General features: G+C 45.9%; 1 protein-coding gene across 1 annotated transcript in view; it reads right to left on the bottom strand.

Annotated features, from left to right (window-relative positions):
* LOC137522800 (sulfotransferase 2B1-like) overlaps positions 1-22,209 on the bottom strand; it is an 84,798-nt gene that overhangs the window by 48,386 nt on the left and 14,203 nt on the right. The window contains exon 2 of the mRNA XM_068242892.1: positions 18,549-18,757. Within this exon, the coding sequence (XP_068098993.1) occupies positions 18,549-18,757 (209 nt within the window). The remainder of the gene's footprint in view (positions 1-18,548; positions 18,758-22,209) is intronic.

Raw genomic sequence — 22,209 nt, 5'->3', positions numbered from 1 at the left:
AGCCTGTAGCAAGCGCAGCGGACAAGACAGACACACGAAAAACAAGAACTAGGCAGGAAGGATCCACCGCTCTTCCGCCAGAGCAAGTGTGATCCAAGCAGGAACACAGATCAGAAAGATCCACAGCCGCTAACGCTAGCGGCTAGTGCGATCTCAGCAAGACAGAACGATTCGCTAGCAACCGCCGTTGGTGACAGCGCAATCGCGACCGACAAGACAGAACAGAAGGATCCCCAGCGCTCGCACAAAGTAGCTAGCGCGATCCCAGGAAACAGAACAGAAGGATCCCCAGCGCTAGCACAAAGTAGCTAGCGCGATCCCAGGAAACAGAACAGAAGAGATAGCTGGCAGCAACCGCTGCACCACCTATACTCCAAGAACATAGATCAGAACCATTTCCTGTCAACCACCATAGGGACAGGACAATGGCAAACAGGCAAGACAAGACAGAACAGGCAATACAGATAATACAACCTGACTGGGCTAGAAGGGGAGCCTAAAGCAACCCCCAGGAATTAACTATACTAGATAGCAATGGCTGACACTCCAGCAGTGTCCATCAGGAACTGAGCATGGAAGGGAAATGACCAGCAAAGCATTGTGGGAAAGACATAGTACTTATAGTACACGCCTCCAATGAATGTGGCCAGGCAATTTGCATGACAACGTATGCAAATTCCTCTGCAAGCACAAGCTGCAAAACTGACAGAAACTCTTCTTTCCAGAGTCCTGCAGCATGCAAACTTACACAATGGTCAAAGGGCTGCCTGTCTGCACAGGCCGCTGAGCAAATCATCACAGTACCCCCCCCCCTCCAGGGTCGAATTCCAGACGACCCCCAAAACTGCTATTAGCAACAGACTCAAACTGAAGACTCATGAAGGTCGGGGCAGCCCGACAAGGTCCAATTCCAGAGTCAGTCCACCCGAAACCGACCTCATCGGAAACAGAAGCCACCGAAACATGCCCATCAGTACTACCAGTCTCAGTATAACACCCATCAGGACTGTGAACGCCAGAGAAGAAGCCATCGACACCCTCCAGACAATACCCACCACCTTCCACGGAGCGTCCGAAAATACCAAACCTGCCACAATACCTGTTTGAAGTGTCCCTTACAACACAAAAGCCACCGTTGATCTTATCCAGTGTACCAAGCAAAATTTCTCCCGGAATCTCCCAGAACCTTTTGAAGCTCCACAGAGATCCCAAGAGGGCAGAACAATCACCAGGCTCACATGGAGAATTACCAAGAACCCCCATGAATCCAATGACAATTCTGGATTCAGAATTACTAGGACACCCATCAAGATCAAGACTTTCAGGGACCACTTCTGGGCATGCAAGCAGGCAGGCCATATCAGAGCATGTGTCCACCGAGGAAGCATCTGAGTACGCTGGTAACCGAGACACACTTGGGCTTTCTGGGTCACAGAGCACATCGGGGTACACCAGCACAGAAGAACCCTCAGGACATGTCGGGGAACTGCCAACCTCAGAGTCCAGCACGACAAGACCAAAACCAGTACCGGACAGAGAATCATCATGAGTGGAGGTCACAGGCACTGGACTTCCAAAAGAAGACTCGGATACAAATTCAGAAATTTCTGTGACAATAATATCATCTTTGACTACATATGAGTGAAGCTCCATCAGAGCTGAAAAGGTAGCCAGCAAGGCAGCAATGCCTACGGAAGAGGGTAACCCCTCAGAAGAACTTGGGGGGCAGGAGACATCTCCTACAAGTTCTGCACCCTTTGGGAGGAACTCGGAGACCTCCAGAACATCCAACAAGACCTCAGGAGCATCATTTTTCAAGTTTTCTAAAAAGGATTCTGAACTATCCATGTTACAGGGCAAAACTGGAACTTTATTTTGTGGACAGGGCAGATGTCCCAGGAATGGTTCCACCATAACCTGAGACTGGATCTCATCATCATGAGGGGAATGTACAGGTATATTTACTGGAACACACACTGACTCCCTAACTTCATTCTCACTGTACCCAGAATTCTGTGTGGCAGTCAAACTAGCTTGTAACTCCAAAACTGCAGAAAAACAAGTAAAAATAGCAGCAATACCTAGACGAGCCTCTAGGGGCAGGGCAGGAGATATTGTACAAGGCAATGTTGACTCATCCAGAGTACAGGGTGGAGAGTCAAAACTTCCCTCAGAGCAAGAAAGGGACTCACAAATGTCAGTGTGATTGGACATCATATTGTTATTCATGGTACAGGGCAGGTTCAGAGAAAGCGTCTCTGAATAAGGCAAAGAGGGTTCAGCATCAGATTCGCAAAACCGAAGCGCTGTCTCACTCTTAGATTCAGCTAACAATGTCGAATCCGAGGAATCAGAACGCAAAACCTGCGAATCAAAATTCACTTTAGGTTGTGAAACTGATGCTTCTATAGCGCAGACCTCCGCAATCTGCGGAGCAGACTGCAAGGCATCTAGGACCGAAACGCTGGAGCAACTGTCCCCAGGCAACGGGCCCTTACAGGTGTGAACAGGGTGAGACAAAGACTCATCTGCAGAAGAAATAGTGACATCAACAGGACAAGCTTTATTAGGCATATTAATTTTACTTTTGACGCTGCACAGTCGAGAAACTTTCCCCATAGCAGGGTCACAGACGGAAGATCTCAAAGATCTGTTTCTAAATGACAAAGGATCCCACACATCCTTGAGGAAACCGGCAGACTCATGCCGATCACAATCTGCAGGAACATCCGAGAAACAGGCATCAGATCGCACAGATTCAAACTGCACACTGTCAGGAGCGAATCCTTCAGGATTCGCACAGGAATCAACCACAGCGGCACACTCATTCATTTCAGATTGCACAAAGTCAAGACTCACATGCTTTACCCCAGAAAGGCAGGAACAATCATCCGACAACGATGTCTCTTTATTGGAATCAATTGGTTGGTGTGTGTGCAACTCATCCAAAATCGTTTGCCATACATAGATCACCAGATCCACATCATCCTTGTCACATTCATCGGAATCAATCAGAAGGTACATAGAGTCAAGACAAGCATTCAAGACATCTTCGCTTTTTGCGATGTAAAAATCGCAAAAGGCTTTCCAATCAAAATTGAATTCCTCCAGCAAGGCCCCAACATCCCAGGAAGCAAATGGGGGTTCAAACAGGCCAGTATCCACATAATCTTCATAGGGGTGGAGTTCAGGAACAAGAAAAGATTTTTTAACTGCTTTAATGTAGTGTGCGGTCCTACCTATAGCAGGATCCACATAAGCTTTGGATTGGGGCAGAAAACCTGGAAACTGATCAGCAGATGCATTATAAACATCATTATCATACTGCATGGTTTTGCCCATTTCAGACTTGACAGAAATAACCTCTCTATCTGTGGTTGCTAGGGGCAACGGATCTTTCCGCTGGGAAGCCTTCCTAGATCTTTTACGTTTAGACTTATGGTGCGTACACACATGCGACTATAGTCGTTTGTAACGATCGTTCCCCGATCTTTACCAACGACGATCGTTACAAAAAACGAACCAACGACTATTAAGGCAAACGACGAACGAGGGAAATCGCTACAAAACAAAGTTCTGTCTTGGCGGATTTTTACCACCGACGATCGTTAGCAAAAGTGGTACATCGTTGGAAACGATCGTTCGTACCAGGCTGGACATGCGTATTTCACTTTTTCTCCAAGGAACTTTACAATTTTATGCGCAGGCGCATTAAGTGCTTTTACGTGGTGTAACGTTCGTTCTAACGATGTGATCGTTACACACTTTTTACAACTAACTTTACTTCGGTCGTTCTTTCGTCAATTAAAAGTTCGTTCGTCGTCCTCAACGAACGATCGTTGTCGCATGTGTGTACGTAGCATTAGAGGCTTTGGATGGCTGCTTTATGGATGAAAGAGTAGATGGAACAGCTGATTGAGCTGCTGACAACAACTCATTAAGGGGGTATGGTAATTGAGGTAATCTCAGCCAATTGTGAATTAAAAAGGCCAAGAATTCCAGGGGTCTTTGACTCAGGGTGGTATGATCTAACACATCATAACCCCACATTGACATTTCGCCCCCCAACAGAAAGTAGACCATTTGGGGGGCCCAGGTAGACACTGGGGTGCATTGGAATTCAGGGTTCGCTAACAGTTTCGTACACTCAGACAAAAATTCGTCTGCTGATTCAGGTTCAAGTTTTTTAAATCTCTTAAAGGTACAAGAGCCATATTCGACAAAATCGTACAAATCGGAAATTCCGTCTACACTGGGGTTTTGGGTTGGGCTGGTCATTCTGTCACGATTGTGGAACTTTCCCCGTGATCAGCGCACAACGCGTGCGCTGACACGGCGGAGATCCTCCACAAGCGTATAATTTGCAGGAACCCAGCAAAAGGTGCTATGCACCTGTAGAGGGAAATTCCTGTCGGCAGATGGCGCTGGGGAGTGCAGAGGAACCAATCCTCTGTACCTCCACAAGTGCCAGACAGGAATTGTACGAAGCGCAGAACGCAATCGCAAGAGAGGCGATTGCGAATGAGATTGAGCAAAAGGGATAGGTTGTATGTGTGTGCGCCAATCCAGTCGCCACTCCGCGACTGCGCACACACAACAGCAGATACGAAATAGGAACGCGATCGCGAGAGGTGCGATCGCGAGACGTGACACAAGGCAGAACAGAATAGAATACGAGGGTAGCAAAGGCACAGCAAATACAATAAGGAGATACGGAAAATAACAACCGCTAGCTAACCGCGAACACCGCACTCATTCGCAACAGTGCACGCGGTTATGCGCGATCTCCACGTGATAAGCACAATAGAGACAAGCACGCCTAACTAACCATAAACAGACAAACATGAAACAGGGGACGCGAGCGCTTGCTTAACGGTTACCTCACCGAGCCTGTAGCAAGCGCAGCGGACAAGACAGACACACGAAAAACAAGAACTAGGCAGGAAGGATCCACCGCTCTTCCGCCAGAGCAAGTGTGATCCAAGCAGGAACACAGATCAGAAAGATCCACAGCCGCTAACGCTAGCGGCTAGTGCGATCTCAGCAAGACAGAACGATTCGCTAGCAACCGCCGTTGGTGACAGCGCAATCGCGACCTACAAGACAGAACAGAAGGATCCCCAGCGCTCGCACAAAGTAGCTAGCGCGATCCCAGGAAACAGAACAGAAGGATCCCCAGCGCTAGCACAAAGTAGCTAGCGCGATCCCAGGAAACAGAACAGAAGAGATAGCTGGCAGCAACCGCTGCACCAGCTATACTCCAAGAACATAGATCAGAACCATTTCCTGTCAACCACCATAGGGACAGGACAATGGCAAACAGGCAAGACAAGACAGAACAGGCAATACAGATAATACAACCTGACTGGGCTAGAAGGGGAGCCTAAAGCAACCCCCAGGAATTAACTATACTAGATAGCAATGGCTGACACTCCAGCAGTGTCCATCAGGAACTGAGCATGGAAGGGAAATGACCAGCAAAGCATTGTGGGAAAGACATAGTACTTATAGTACACGCCTCCAATGAATGTGGCCAGGCAATTTGCATGACAACGTATGCAAATTCCTCTGCAAGCACAAGCTGCAAAACTGACAGAAACTCTTCTTTCCAGAGTCCTGCAGCATGCAAACTTACACAATGGTCAAAGGGCTGCCTGTCTGCACAGGCCGCTGAGCAAATCATCACATTTCCCTCCCACACCAAAAATTACCCACATACACTTTTTTTTATTAAAAATAAAAATAAAAAATACGATTAAAAAAAAACAAAAACAACATTAATAGTTACCCAAGGGTCTGAACTTTTTAAATATGCATGTCAAGAGAATATGTTATTATATTATTTAAAATTATAAGCTGTTATAAATAGTGATGGACGCAAATTGAAAAAAATGCACCTTTATTTCTAAATGAAATATCGGCACCATAAATTGTGAAAGGGACATCGTTTAAACGGTGTAATAACCGGGACAGATGGGCAAATAAAATACATGAGTTTTAATTACGGTAGCATATATTAATTTCAAACTATAATGGCCAAAAACTGAGAAATAATGAATTTTTTTCATTTCTTTCTTAATCTTCCTGTTAAAATAGCAAAATGTACTACCCAAAGAAAGCCTAATTAGTGGCGAAAAAAAACAAGATATAGATCAATTCATTGTGATAAGTAGCAATAAAGTTATAGGCGAATGAATGGGAGGTGAACGTTGCTCGGATGCATGAGATTTTCGGACTGCGGTGCTGAACCGGCTAAACCCCACCTGGTCCTTCCCGACTTATGATGGCAGAAGCTTATTGAGTCGAGCTGCCATTATTTCTGTAAGTGGATGAATGGTAATAACAGAGGCGCCAAATTAGGATAAAATAATTAAAAACCGTTTAAAAGGAGGGACGATTCTGTGGTTACCCCCTCAGGTAATGACCAGCCAATGAGTCATATGCATAAACAATAAAATTTATTATAAGCTCTCCAGGCATGCCTCTGTTATTACCATTCATCCATTGATCTAGTCCACCCCTGGTGGAGGGCTGTATAGTCGTTTCCTGTCTACAGAGAGCGACTTCTTAATACCTGAGTGGGGTCAGGTCATAATACTCCCCACCTGCACATCCAGTGGTTGCCTTTGTGGTAACCCAGACTTGTGAGTATATTACTCGTAATTTTCATCATATTTCCTGTTGTCGTGACATACTATACTATATTGGGCTCTCGGTTTTCACTTTCTTGTATTCTTCTAAATTATTTCTGTAAGGATCTTATAGTCCTGGTTAGTAATGAGATGGAACGGTAGTTTTTGACCTGTACAGGGTCTTTTCCAGGCTTGGGGATGAGGGTAATTTTAGCTTCCTTGAAAGGGGTTTGCGAGTTGATTTGGCTAAGAAGTTCAGGGACTGCCAGGAGATTTCTAATTTTTTTTGTAATATGCAGCAGTGGCATATCTAGGTAAGACAGCGCCCATGGCAAATATTAACCAGTTCACCCCCAAGGGTTTTTATCCTAACGGACCAGAGCAATTTTCAGTTGTCAGCGCTCCTCCCTTTTATTCCCTAATAACTTTATTACTACTTATCACAAGAAAATGATCTATACCTCGTTTTTTTCGCCACCAAGTAGGCTTTCTGTGGATAGTACATTTTGCTAAGAATTTTTTTTATTCTAAATGCAGTTTAATGAGAAAAACAGGAAAAAAGGAAAAAAATCATTATTTCTCAGTTTTCAGCCATTATAGTTTTAAAATTAAACATTCTCCTGTGGATAAAACAAACACGTTTTATTTGCCCAGTGGACCCGATTATTAAACCGTTTAAATTATGTCCCTATCACAATGTATGGCAACAGTATATTATTTTGAAATATAAGTGGTTATTTTTCTGTTTGTTCTGGCCATAATTACAAGCCCCTATGTAATAAATTAAAATTAATTTTCCCCCATAAAATATAGAATAAAAGAAGCTGAGTCCCTAAGGCAACTATTTATTATTATTTTTAAGCTGATTTTTTTTTTACAAGTGTTTTTTTGGGGGGGGGGGGGGGGGGGGGGGAGGGTTGGAAGTGTAATTTTATTAATGATGTGTATATACTTGAAAATGTATGTATTTTGTAGGTGTAATATACTTTTTGGCCACAAGATGGCACTAGTGAACACTCATAGGACGTGTTCACTTTTTTTTTTTTTACACTTTATTTAACTGTTTCATTTCCTGTTTATGTGAATGGACGTAGCCGCTGTTCGCGGTCACGTCCATTCACTCCAGGCACTGCGATTGGGTAGAGGACCTTTCAGTCTTCTTCCCCAATCACCGAGCACGGGATCCCGACGGTAGCGGCGCGCACACGGCGGTAGCAGCGGCGGGAATGCGCGACGTATTAAAACGTCATGTTGCCAATAATAGCGGTAAGCATGACGTTTTAATACGATAGGATGTCGGTAAGTAGTTAAAATTGAGCCCTCCCTCCCCCCCAGATAGACACACACACCTACAATCAACAGCATCCTTTCTAACTTTTCTGGATATTTATGCTTTTTTGGCAGTTGGAAACAGCTGTAAACAGCTATTTCCCACAATGCAACAAGGTTCACAGGCAGGAAACTGCCAGGAGTACCACGGTCCTCAGAGCTTCTTGTGGGAGGTGTTTCACCACAATATCAGCCATACAGCACCCCCTGGTGGTCTGTTTGTGAAAAGGAATAGATTTCTCATGTACAAGGGGGTATCAGCTACTGATTGGGATAAAGTTCAATTCTTGGTCGGAGTTTCTCTTTAAGATGTTTAATAACATCAAGTACTTCTTCTACTGTAATGGCAGAGCTCAATGATGTAATAGCTGTTGGTGTTAGTTTGGGGAGTAGACTTAGTCTAAGATATTTTGTGGTTTCAACCAAGAAGTCACTTTCGGGTGTCTTATATATGTTTGAATAGAAGTATGGAAAGCCTGGTAAATTTGGGGGGGATCACTAGTTATCTGACCAGTTGGTGTCTGAATCTTGTGGATAATATTTATTCTTTCTTGCTGTCGCAATTTCCTAGCTGACCATGAATCCGGCTTATTAACCACTTCCCGACCGCCTAACGCACAGAGGCGGCCGGGAAGTGGACGCCGCAAGGACCGCCGTATAGACAAATGGCGGCGGTCCTTGTAGGGGCATGGGCGGAGCGATCGCGTCATCCGTGACGCGATCCTACGCCTCCGCCTGGCGCCGCTCACCCGCCGCAACATCCCGCCGGCCATACGGAAGCGCCGGCGGGATGTTAACCCGACGATCGCTGCATACAAAGTGTATAATACACTTTGTAATGTTTACAAAGTGTATTATACAGGCTGCCTCCTGCCCTGGTGGTCCCAGTGTCCGAGGGACCACCAGGGCAGGCTGCAGCCACCCTAGTCTGCACCAAGCACACTGATTTCCCCCCCCCCCCCTGCCCCAGATCGCCCACAGCACCCATCAGACCCCCCCCCTGCCCACCCCCCAGACCCCTGTTTGCACCTAATCACCCATCAATCACTCCCTGTCACTATCTGTCAACGCTATTTTTTTTTATCCCCCCCCTGCCCCCTCCTGATCACCCCCCCCCCACCCCTCAGATTCTCCCCAGACCCCCCCTCAGACCCCCCCCCCATGTACTGTATGCATCTATCCCCCCTGATCACCTGTCAATCACCTGTCAATCACCTGTCAATCACCCGTCAATCACCCGCCAATCACCCCCTGTCACTGCCACCCATCAATCAGCCCCTAACCTGCCCCTTGCGGGCAATCTGATCACCCCCACACACCAATAGATCGCCCGCAGATCCGACATCAGGTCACCTCCCAAATCCATTGTTTACATCTATTCTCTCCTCTAAACACCCACTAATTACCCATCAATCACCCCCTATCACCACCTGTCACTTTTACATATCAGATCAGACCCTAATCTGCCCCTTGCGGGCACCCAATCACCCGCCCACACGCTCAGATTGCCCTCTGACACCCCCCCCCCCTTATCAATTCACCAGTGCATTAATTACATCTGTTCTTCCCTGTAATAACCCACTGATCACCTGTCAATCACCTGCCAATCACCTATCACCCATCAATCACCCCCTGTCACCCCCTGTCACTGCCACCCATCAATCAACCCCTAACCTGCCCCTTGCGGGCAATCTGATCACCCACCCACACCATTAGATCGCCCGCAAACCCGCCGTCAGATTACCTCCCAAATGTATTGTTTACATCTGTTATCTTCTCTAAACACCCACTAATTACCCATCAATCACCCATCAATCACCCCCTATCACCACCTGTCACTGTTACCTATCAGATCAGACCATAATCTGCCCCTTGCGGGCACCCAATCACCCGCCCACACGTTCAGATTGCCCTCAGACCCCCCCCCCCCCTTATCAATTCGCCAGTGCATTAATTACATCTGTCCTTCCCTGTAATAACCCACTGATCACCTGTCAATCACCTGCCAATCACCTATCACCCATCAATCACCCCCTGTCACTGCCACCCAACAATCAGCCCCTAACCTGCCCCTTGCGGGCAATCTGATCACCCACCCACACCAATAGATCGCCCGCAGATCCGACATCAGATCACCACCCAAGCGCAGCGTTTACATCTATTCTCTCCTCTAAACACGTACTAATTACCCATCAATCACCCATCAATCACCCCCTATCACCACCTGTCACTGTTACCCATCAGATCAGACCCTAATCTGCCCCTTGCGGGCACCCAATCACCCGCCTACACGCTCAGATTGCCCTCAGACCCCCCCCCCTTATCAATTCGCCAGGGCATTATTTACATCTGTCCTTCCCTGTAATAACCCACTGATCACCTGTCAATCACCTGTCAATCACCCATCAATCACCCCCTGTCACTGCCACCCATCAATCACCCCCTGTCACTGCCACCCATCAATCAGCCCCTAACCTGCCCCTTGCGGGCAAACTGATCACCCACCCACACCAATAGATCGCCCGCAGATCCGACATCAGATCACCACCCAAGCGCAGTGTTTCCATCTATTCTCTCCTCTAAACACCCACTAATTACCCATCAATCACCCATCAATCACCCCCTATCACCACCTGTCACTGTTACCCATCAGATCAGACCCTAATCTGCCCCTTGCGGGCACCCAATCACCCGCCTACACGCTCAGATTGCCCTCAGACCCCCCCTTATCAATTCGCCAGTGCAATATTTACATCTGTTCTCCCCTGTAATAACCCACTGATTACCTGTCAATCACCTATCAATCACCCATCAATCACCCCGTTACTGCCACCCATCAATCACCCCCTGTCACTGCCACCCATCAATCACCCGCTGTCACTGCCACCCATCAATCAGCCCCTAACCTGCCCCTTGCGGGCAATCTGATCACCCACCCACACCAATAGATCGCCCGCAGATCCGACGTCCGATCACCTCCCAAGTGCAGTGTTTACATCTGTTCTCTACCCTAAACACCAACTAATTACCCATCAATCACCCCCTTTCACTGCTACCTATCAGATTAGACCCCTATCTGCCCCTAGGGCACTCAATCACCCGCCCACACCCTCAGAATGCCCTCAGACCCCAGCCCTGATCACCTCGCCAGTGCATTGCTTGCATCTATTCCCCCCTCTAATCACACCTTGAGACACCCATCAATCACCTCCTGTCACCCCCTAGCACACCTACCCATCAGATCAGGCCCTAATTTGCCCCGTGTGGGCTCCTGATCACTCGGCCAAACCCTCAGATCCCCCTCAGACCCCCTTCTGATCACCTCCCCAGTGCATTGATTGCATCTATTTTCCCCTCTAACCACCCCCTGAGACACCCATCAATCACCTCCTGTCACCCCCCTAGCACTCCTATCCATCAGATCAGGCCCAATACAACCTGTCATATAAAAGGCCACCCTGCTTATGACCGGTTCCACAAAATTCGCCCCCTCATAGACCACCTGTCATCAAAATTTGCAGATGCTTATACCCCTGAACAGTCATTTTGAGACATTTGGTTTCCAGACTACTCACGGTTTTGGGCCCGTAAAATGCCAGGGCGGTATAGGAACCCCACAAGTGACCCCATTTTAGAAAAAAAGACACCCCAAGGTATTCTGTTAGGTGTATGACGAGTTCATAGAAGATTTTATTTTTTGTCAAAAGTTAGCGGAAATTGATTTTTATTGGTTTTTTTTCACAAAGTGTCATTTTTCACTAACTTGTGACAAAAAATAAAATCTTCTATGAACTCGCCATACACCTAACGGAATACCTTGGGGTGTCTTCTTTCTAAAATGGGGTCACTTGTGGGGTTCCTATACTGCCCTGGCATTTTAGGGGCCCTAAACCGCGAGGAGTAGTCTAGAAAACAAATGCCTCAAAATGACCTGTGAATAGGACGTTGGGCCCCTTAGCGCACCTAGGCTGCAAAAAAGTGTCACACATGTGGTACCGCCGTACTCAGGAAAAGTAGTATAATGTGTTTTGGGGTGTATTTTTACACATACCCATGCTGGGTGAGAGACATTTCTATGTAAATGGACAATTGTGTGTAAAAAAATCAAACAATTGTCATTTACAGAGATATTTCTCCCACTTAGCATGGGTATGTGTAAAAATACACCCCAAAACGCATTATACTACTTCTCCTGAGTACGGCGATACCACATGTGTGGCACTTTTTTACACCCTAAGTACGCTAAGGGGCCCAAAGTCCAATGAGTACCTTTAGGATTTCACAGGTCATTTTGCGACATTTGGTTTCAAGACTACTCCTCACGGTTTAGGGCCCCTAAAATGCCAGGGCAGTATAGGAACCCCACAAATGACCCCATTCTAGAAAGAAGACACCCAAAGGTATTCCGTACGGAGTATGGTGAGTTCATAGAAGATTTTATTTTTCGTCACAAGTTAGCGGAAAATGACACTTTGTGAAAAAAAACAATTAAAATCAATTTCCGCTAACTTGTGACAAAAAAATAAAAACTTCTATGAACTCACCATACTCCTAACGGAATACCTTGGGGTGTCTTCTTTCTAAAATGGGGTCATTAGTGGGGTTCCTATACTGCCCTGGCATTTTAGGGGCCCTAAACCGTGAGGAGTAGTCTTGAAACAAAAATGACCTGTGAAATCCTAAAGGTACTCATTGGACTTTGGGCCCCTTAGTGCAGTTAGGGTGCAAAAAAGTGCCACACATGTGGTATCGCCGTACTCGGGAGAAGTAGTATAATGTGTTTTGGGGTGTATTTTTACACATACCCATGCTGGGTGGGAGAAATACCTCTGTAAATGACAATCTTTTGATTTTTTTACACACAATTGTCCATTTACAGAGGTATTTCTCCCACCCAGCATGGGTATGTGTAAAAATACACCCCAAAACACATTGTACTACTTCTCCCGAGTACGGCGATACCACATGTGTGGCACTTTTTTGCACCCTAACTGCGCTAAAGGGTCCAAAGTCCAATGAGTACTTTTAGGATTTCACAGGTCATTTTGAGAAATTTCGTTTCAAGACTACTCCTCACGGTTTAGGGCCCCTAAAATGCCAGGGCAGTATAGGAACCCCACAAATGACCCCATTTTAGAAAGAAGACACCCCAAGGTATTCCGTATTCCGTATTTAAAATAATACCAGTTGCCTGAATCGCCTGCTGATCCTGTGTCTCTAATACTTTTAGCCACAGCCCCTGAACAAGCATGCAGATCAGGTGCTCTGACTGAAGTCAGACTGGATTAGCTGCATGCTTGTTTCAGGGTGTGATTCAGCCACTATTGCAGTCACAAAGATCAGCTGGACTGCCAGGCAACTGGTATTGTTTACAGGAAACATCCATATCATTCTCAGTTAAGGTTCCCTTTAAAGGAGAACTGTAGTGAAAGGTATATGGAGGCTACCATATTGATTTCCTTTTAAGCAATACCAGTTACCTGGCTATCCTGCAGATCCTCTGCCTCCAATACTTTTAGCCCTAGACCCTGAACAAGCATGCAGCAGATCTGGTGTTTGACATTTTTGTAAGATCTGACAAGATTAGCTGCATGCTTGTTTCTGGTGTGATTCCCACTACAGTGGCTGGAAAGTGTACTGGTTAAGGGCTCTGCCTTTGACATGGGAGACCAGGGTTTGAATCCTGGCTAGGTCAAGTACCTATTCAGTAAGGAGTTCAAGGCAAGACTCCCTAACACTGCAGGGTGTCCTCTTGAGCGCGTCCCTGTGGCTTGCAGCTCTTGAGCGCTTTGAGTCTGACAGGAGAAAAGCACTATACAAATGTTTGGATTATTATTATTACTGCAGCCAAATAGATCAGCAGGGCTGCCAGGCAACTGGTATAGCTTAAAAGGAAATCAATATGGCAGCCTCCATATACCTCTCACTACAGTTCTCCTTTAACCTTCCTGGCGGTAAGCCCGAGCTGAGCTCGGGGTAAGCCGCCGGAAGGCACCGCTCAGGCCCCGCTGGGCCGATTTGCATAATTTTTTTTTTGCTGCACGCAGCTAGCACTTTGCTAGCTGCGTGCAGTGCCCGATCGCCGCCGCTACCCGCCGATCCGCCGCTATCCGTCGCGCCGCAGCCGCCCCCCCCCCCAGACCCCGTGCGCTGCCTGGCCAATCAGTGCCAGGCAGCTCTATGGGGTGGATCGGAATCCCCTTTGACGTCACGACGTCGATGACGTCGGTGACGTCATCCCGCCCCGTCGCCATGGCGACGGGGGAAGCCCTCCGGGAGATCCCGTTCTTTGAACGGGATCTCCGGATCTCCGATCGCCGGCGGCGATCGGAGGGGCTGGGGGGATGCCGCTGAGCAGCGGCTATCATGTAGCGAGACTTTGTCTCGCTACATGAAAAAAAAAAAAATTTAAAAAAAAAGATTTGCTGCCCCCTGGCGATTTTTTTGCAAACCGCCAGGAGGGTTAAGCAACCTAATGGTTCTATTGCATTGAGCATAAATGTTAAATTTTAGGCTAGCTTCACTTACTTCTGTAGTGGTACAGTGCTTAGGGTGATGTGCCCACCACACAGTGAGATCTGGGTTCGATTCCCAGCTATGGTATGATGTATACTCATGTATGTATCCCCAGCTATGGTATGATGTATACTCATGTATGTATTCCCAGCTATGGTATGATGTACCAGCTATGGTATGATGTATACTGTTTTTTAAAATAGTATAATTCCCTGGCAGAAGAGACCCTCCTCCCTCCGGTAGAAGGGTAGAAGGGAGGGAGGAGGCCAATTAAAATCTCCCTAGCAGAGTGTGTAGCAGCTGTCCCATAACTAATTAGTGTAGGCAGACAACTGAGTCAAATGGTATAAAGGACCTAGCTTGAAGGGAGGGTGGGCGAGTTCTCTAGCACTGAAAGCAGTGTGTTTGACAGTGAAATGGAGGGTAAAAATTTTGCTCAATACAGCATTATGGGGCGAATCGAACTTCCGCGAAAGTTCGCCTGATGCAGGCGAACGCGAACCCCCAAAGTTCACCTGGAACCGTTCGCAGGCGAACCGTTCGGCCCATTCTGTTGCTTACTAATGACATCAAACAGTTGTTCATTTGCTGACTTAGTATTGGCATGAGGTGGAATGTACACACTGCCAAAATTATAATAACTGTATGTTCCCTGGGTAGGTAAAAAGGTCGACATCTCAGCATTAGATATTCCACATCAGGTGAACAAGACTTGTTGATTATGGTTACGTTAGTGCACCAAGCATTATTGATATAGACACATAGTCCTCCACCTGTTTTCTTGCCAAAATCATGCATTCGATCAGCACGGTGAAGCATGTGACCTGCAAGCTCAACTGCAGCGTCTGGTATGGATGGAGCGGTCCAGCCATGTCTCCGAAAAAATCAAAAGGCAACAGTCTCTCATAGTTTTATAGATATCTAGTCGGAGCTCATCCATTTTATTTGCGAGGGATCTCACATTTGCAAGAAGTGCGCTAGGAAGAGGGGTTTTATGTGGAGTAGCTCTCAGTCTAGTTAGCAGTCCTGATCGCTTACCTCTCTTTTGTTTCCTATTGCTTTGCTTTCTGCCCCGTCTATTTCCGAGGATAGCAGTGGTTAACGAAAGTCCCGGTGATCTAAGAATCTCCTGCGGTATTGATTCCGTGTTAAAGTTATCTCCTGTGCTGCTTGATCCGATCTGTAGAAGCTTCTGGCGATTGTAGTGGATGCTTGCCTTTGCTTGTGAGGTGGTGAAGGTCAGTAGGAAGAAAATTAAGAGAGCACCAATGTGGGTAGCATGAAGCCGCTGCATCTGTGCGCGCCGCCATTGTACTTGGTCTGTGCTGCAGATGATGGTTCTTGTGCTGCAGATGATGGTTTGTGCTGCAGATGATGCTGGTCTCCAGAAGGGAGAGAGAGCAGAGAGAGCAGAGAGATGTTACCTGCTTCACAGCCAGCCAACATACCTAGTACAAGTAGGTCATGGTCTTGGTCTGACCATGAGGTGTGGATATGGCGTAAATAGACAAGTGCCTTGATCAGGGCTGCTGAGATTAGGATATGGTCAATTTTAGAGTAATTATTATGGGAGGGAGAGAAGTATGTGTAACTTCTTGTGTTGGCATAAAGTTCTCTCCAGACATCAGCCAATAATTCTAAGCGTAAAGAGGAATTTAAAAAGGACTTCTGTTTCTTAGTTACCGTGTTTTTCGGACTATAAGACGCACTTTTTCTCCCCCAAATATGGGGTGAAAAAGTGGGTGCGTCTTATAGTCCGAAAGTGTGTCCCACAAGTCCTTTATCACATGCATGATCGAGCAGCGTCGGCAACCCCCAGGCCTTCACAGCACAGGGTTCCATTCACCAGTCTTTGAAAACACATCAGGCCATCCGCTATTACGCTGCCACATCCAGGAATCTGCATTGCTGGGACATCGGGGAAGCACATGGCATCAGCTTGTCCTGCCATCCCCGCACCAGTACTTGCAGAGCTGAGGCCGTTGAAAGCAGTGGGCTGTGAAGTAGACCTCCGGGCAAGTTCTATGGAGGAACTTTGGCATCCACTATAGTTTGCATGCAAAGTATGATATAGCGGACACTTGCTCCACTGTGAAGTAGACCTCCGCAAGTGGCCTAACCTAACTTAAAAACAACATATGTATAACCTTGGGAGCAGCTAAGCAAAAATGTGTAACTTACATTTTAATGGACAGCGAGGAGAGGGCCAGCGCTGGCCCTCTCCTCGCTACCGCATTTAAATGTATACTTTTTTCCTGTGAAATTTTAAAATTGATTATCTCAAATAGTATAAGGTCTTTTTGAAAAAAAAAGAAAGTTCCCCTTGTTCCCACTTTGCTTCTTAACATAACCTGCAAATTTGGTGTTTATGGCATTTAAGGGGGCTTTGCTATTAACCGTTAAAGTCGGCGGGTTTAAGCACGAATCACGACTCATAATTCATGATTACATGCAGTTATTCGACTCAAAACCGAACTCGAGTCAGATATCTGTTTTGTGATCACGAGTTAATTCGAAAGTGGGTGTAGTTGAATTTGTGATCACTCGAATCGTTATTTGGGGTATCCGAGCAGCCCTGATTCCTTCTCTGTGTAGGATTCAGCTAGCCTTTTATATACAATATTGATGTGCAATGAGACAGATGGGTAGTGTGGCACTCTCTTTACCTTACAGAAAATAGCGAGAAAATAAAAAAACACAATACTGTCACCAAAACCTCTGGTGTCTGATCTGGTTGTAGCCTGGACATGTGTTCCATAGTGTTTGGCAGAAGAAAGGTAAATTGTAAATCAACATGGAGAAGAAAAGCATGTGCACCATCCATCCTTAGTGCATGGAAAACGTATTCACTGAGTACAGGAAGTGGTACATACCATATCAACAGATCACCATATGCTAATTAGCCATGAGAAATAGCATATAGTGCAGCCGTGGGAGTGGAGGTGATTGGCGGGCACTGCATAGGGACAAGCCGTATCCGTTTCATGTCTCTAACGATGTCACTATGCAGTGCCCGACACCCACCTCCACTCCCACGGCCTCACTATATGCCTTTCCTCATGGCTAATTACCATATGGCGATGTGTTGGTATGGTATACAACTTCCTGTAATCAGTGAATACGTTTTCCATGCACTAAGAACAGACGGTGCACCTGTTTTTCATCTCCACGTGGAACTTTTATATACAATACTCACATCCAGCGCTTCCATTAAGTCAAGGGGAGCAATTGCCCCAGGGACCCGAGCACTGCTGGGGCCCCAGCCTCCCCCTGCCTAAACATATGTGTGGTCGCGCTTCCGCCCCTTCCGCCATGCGGGCAGAACCCCGACCTCCCTGCTAATTGATCTTAGCTAACAAATATATCCTCTTGCGGGGCCCCAGCACGAGAGCAGCATTTGTACTTTACCTGTCTCGGCTGCTGTGCTGGAGCCGCTTGCAACAAACACAATTGCTAACTCCCAGCTAGAGCAATTTCCTACCTTTATCTGGTCAGCAGATGCCAGTCAGCCAATCAGGTGTACTATTATACACCCTTTGCCTGCTGTACCAAATCTAGCAGGAATTGCATAAATTAGCATTCAGGTGGGAGACTTCGGTTGGACGCAATCGTAGATTGCATGGGTTACAGGGACGCCCCATGTAGGCACATCTCCCACACGGTCCCCTTCCTAGCCACTCACCTGTCAACCGCATCCTTGAAGCTGCAAAAAAGAAATTTAAAATCACAAACACTGATCCGCACGACACCCGCTTGCCCGTCTTCATTCTACTTCCTGTACCCGGCACATGTTACACACAGGAAGTGGTATGAAGAAGAAAGGAAAGCGGCTCCAGCACAGCAGCTGAGACAGGTAAAGTACAAATGCTGCTCTCGTGCTGGGGCCTCGCTAGAGGATATATTTTTTAGTTAAGGTCAATTAGCACAGAAGTTGAGGTTCTGTCCGCGATTGGGGGGTGGGGGGCGTGGCGGTCTCGGCATCTGGCCATTTTTATCGGGGGGATGCGGGCCCCAGGATTACCTTTGCCCCGGGGCTCCATTGGGGGTTAAACCGGCCCTGACAATACTTACTTTTGCTTTAGATGTTGAAAAGGATTTAGGGAAAAAATTATAAGGTAGATGGGAGGAAATGATCCTTGGACGAGTGAGTTTGTCCACTTGATCAGCAGCCTGAGTTACTTCGATGCACGGAGAACGTTCATAGATTGGCACAGTTTGACTTATTGTGGGATCCCCATCATGTTTAATTAAATTCAGTATCTCTATCATCCAGTTGGTACCTAGAACAAAATGCAACACATTTTACTTATAAGAAAAAATTTCTCCTCACATTGGTTCACAAATGATGTGGTATAGCCAGTAGCACCCAATGGGGTTGATTCACTAAACAGTGCTATTTCATAACACACAGCACTATTTCATAACATGCGTATGGCGTAATGCTGTGTGCGCTATCGGCATAACGCCACAAGCGCTATCAGCAGGTACGGTAGAGAGCGTTTATTAGATAGGGGTTGGTAGAGAAATACGGTGAGGTTTTCAATACTTTTGCACCGTTAAAGAATTATGCGCATACAAAATTATGTGTTATTAATTTAAATAGTGTGTAGTTTAATAGTGTATGCTTTAAAAACATAGCAACGTTAGCATTCATTATGTAACATGCACTCATCCAGCCAAACCTCAAACGGTTCCATCACTGAAGGAAAATATATAAAAAAAAAATTTACATTTTTCCAGGACTATTCATACTCTTTAAATGTCATAAATACTAATTTATGTGATCAAACACATTCGAGCATCTGTAAGGGGCCAACAACTCCATGTAAATACATGTTCCCTATTTGGGGGAACCTGGGGTGCAGGAGGAGGGAGAGGCAACTTGGGGTGCAGCAGTGCAGGTGCTCCTGTAGAGCTTCAGGGGCCTTGGGCCAATTGTCCCCTTTACCTCTATGTCAGCTCCAGCACACACTGGGGTTGATTCACTAAACCGTGCTAACTCATAGCAGGGGCGCTTTAACTTTTGCGTGCGTTATAACGCGCGTAACGGTTTTTGTGCACTAATGCAAATTTTTGCGTAAAAATGTGCTTGTTTTAACACAGAAATTCCCATTATTGCACGAAAACCGTTACGTGCAAAACACTATTACGGCCGTGCTATGAGTTAGCACCGCGATTCACGGCAAATTGCGCGCGCAAAAGTCCGCGCTCACGCGAATCGCGGCACTTTGCGAGCGCAAAAGTCCGCAAAAAGCACTTCACGTGCTAACTGTTTAGCACACCCGTGCTAAACAGTTTGCACCGCTTTGTGAATCAAGCCCATACACTACACACACATCACACACACAAACTCAGGCCCGTTTTTATGGGTGTGCGGGTGGTACAGCTGCACAGGGCAGCATAGAAAGATAGACTGGGTCTCGACCTGGATTAGTGCAATTATAGCAAAACTTTTATTCCATAGCAGCAGAAAGCACACAACGTTTCGGCACTAGGCCTTTGTCAAGTGTTACCAAATACAGCAAGTGTTCACAAACATATAGCAAACGACATAAAAAACACGCCCCAAAAGTGGGCGGGCACAAAAGCTTAAAGGTACAATGAAGGGAGCACATGGCCAACAATTTAAAGTGACAGTACAATATACAAAATTACAAAAAGCACCTCAAACTAAAATCATCATTGAGTCCGTTGGGAGCAAGAGTACTTAGCTTATCAATCCATCTGCTTTCACGTCTTAATAAAGTGGTCTGTGCATCATCATTAGCAGCCGTAAATACCTTCTCCAGAACACACCAGCGTAGATCACTAACGGTGTGATCGCATTCGAAAAAATGTTTACCTATGGGAGAGTCGATTTTTTTATCAGGATTATCAATGTACTTCCTATACAATCTGATATTACTACGATGTTCATTAATGCGTACACGTACTTCCCGTGTAGTCTGTCCTACATAGCCCATACCGCACGGACATTTCAGAAAATATATCACATTGGTGGTCATACATGAAAATTTGCCATTCACTTTAATTCTTGTCCCTTTCATAGGATGACATACATAGTCCCCTTTAATAATGCTAGAGCAATTTTGACAGTTAAGACATGGAAATGTCCCCAATTTCTTTGGTAAAAAAGTGTCTCTCACAGGTGTGGTGTGCTTCACATCAGCTCTCACTAGCATGTCTCTGATACTCTTACCTTTCCTATAAACAAAAGGCGGGGGGGTGGGAAAAATTTTGGACAACACAGGGTCTGCTTGTATAAGAGTCCAATTATCCAATATGCTTCTTCTGACTAAGCTGGCATGTGTGTCAAAAGTAGAAATAAATTGTACCCCCCTATCATATTGGTGCTTAGGCCTTTTACATCTCAGTTCTGACCTGTCCATTAGCGCAACAGTAGATGCTATATATTCCACTTCATCTTTCTTATAACCTCTTTCCATAAAATTTTTAACAAGCCTGCTCGCCTGTTTGCGGTAGGTCTCATCCGTGGAAGTGATACGTCTAGCACGGATGAACTGGCTTTTAGGAAGGCCCTTAATCAAAGAATGTGGATGACAACTATTCGCCAGTAACGCATTATTTCTATCTGTGCTTTTTTTATACAAATCTGTGTGAAGCACACCATCATATAAATATACATCCACGTCTAAAAAATGCAAATTGCTCTTATGAAACTCCAGGGTAAACTTAATGGAACTGTGACAGCTGTTTAGGATTCTTACAAACCCCTTCAAATCCTCCTCTGACCCTGTCCAGAAAAAAAACAGATCGTCAATGTACCGACAAAATGCGAGGCCCCACTTTTTAAATATGTCATTTCCAAGGATGAATTTCAATTCAAAGTCCCCCATAAAAATGTTTGCCAATGTGGGGGCATAAGGGGCCCCCATCGGAACCCCCCTTACTTGTAGAAAAAAATCATTCTGCACCCTAAAATAATTAGACCTCAAGCATAAACTAAGTAAGTCCATGACAAAGGGTAGATTGAAAGAGGGGTTCACTTTACTCTCTAATGACCTGCCAATCGACTCAATGGCCTCAATATGAGGTATATTCGTGTATAAACTCACGACATCCAGGCTTACCAAATACTTGACTTCGTCAACATTTATCCCCGTCAAAAAATTCAAAAACTCTGTGGTATCTCGCAAACATTGTGGAATGTCCTTGACAACAGGCTGGAGTATGCTGTCAATGTAGATCCCCAAAGGTTCCAACAGAGAATCCGATGCAGACATTATCGGTCTGCCGGGAGGATGAATAGGGTCTTTGTGTACTTTGGGCAGAGTATATAGCACTGGTATTCTGTAATGTTCCTTAATCAATGCACATTTCAAACTGTTGGATATTAGCCCATTATCACGGGCTCTCCCCACTGTATCTTTAATTTCAGTTTTTATCTTCAGGGATGGATCATTTAATAAAGCAGTGTAAGTCTCTATATCTTCTACCTGTCTCCGTAGCTCCATGATATAATTGCTAGCATCCTGTACTACTAGGGCTCCCCCTTTATCAGCTTTTTTATATATCACTGTGCCATCATTCTGTAGTTGTTTTAAAGCATTCCTCTCTTTCAAAGTGATATTATGAGTCTTTTTGTATTTTTCATGTTCCCAATGTGTTTCTAACTCATGTAACACTGTTTGTTCGAACACATCAAGGGTGGCATTAGTGATAGGAGCCTCAGCCTTACTAGCTGGCTTTAATCTCAAGGGGATGTCACTAT

The sequence above is a fragment of the Hyperolius riggenbachi genome, chromosome 6, assembly GCF_040937935.1.
Source record: "Hyperolius riggenbachi isolate aHypRig1 chromosome 6, aHypRig1.pri, whole genome shotgun sequence".
Classification (NCBI taxonomy): domain Eukaryota; kingdom Metazoa; phylum Chordata; class Amphibia; order Anura; family Hyperoliidae; genus Hyperolius; species Hyperolius riggenbachi.
The sequence above is the reverse complement of the archived record's forward strand: the minus strand, read 5'-3'. Positions and strand labels throughout refer to the sequence as shown.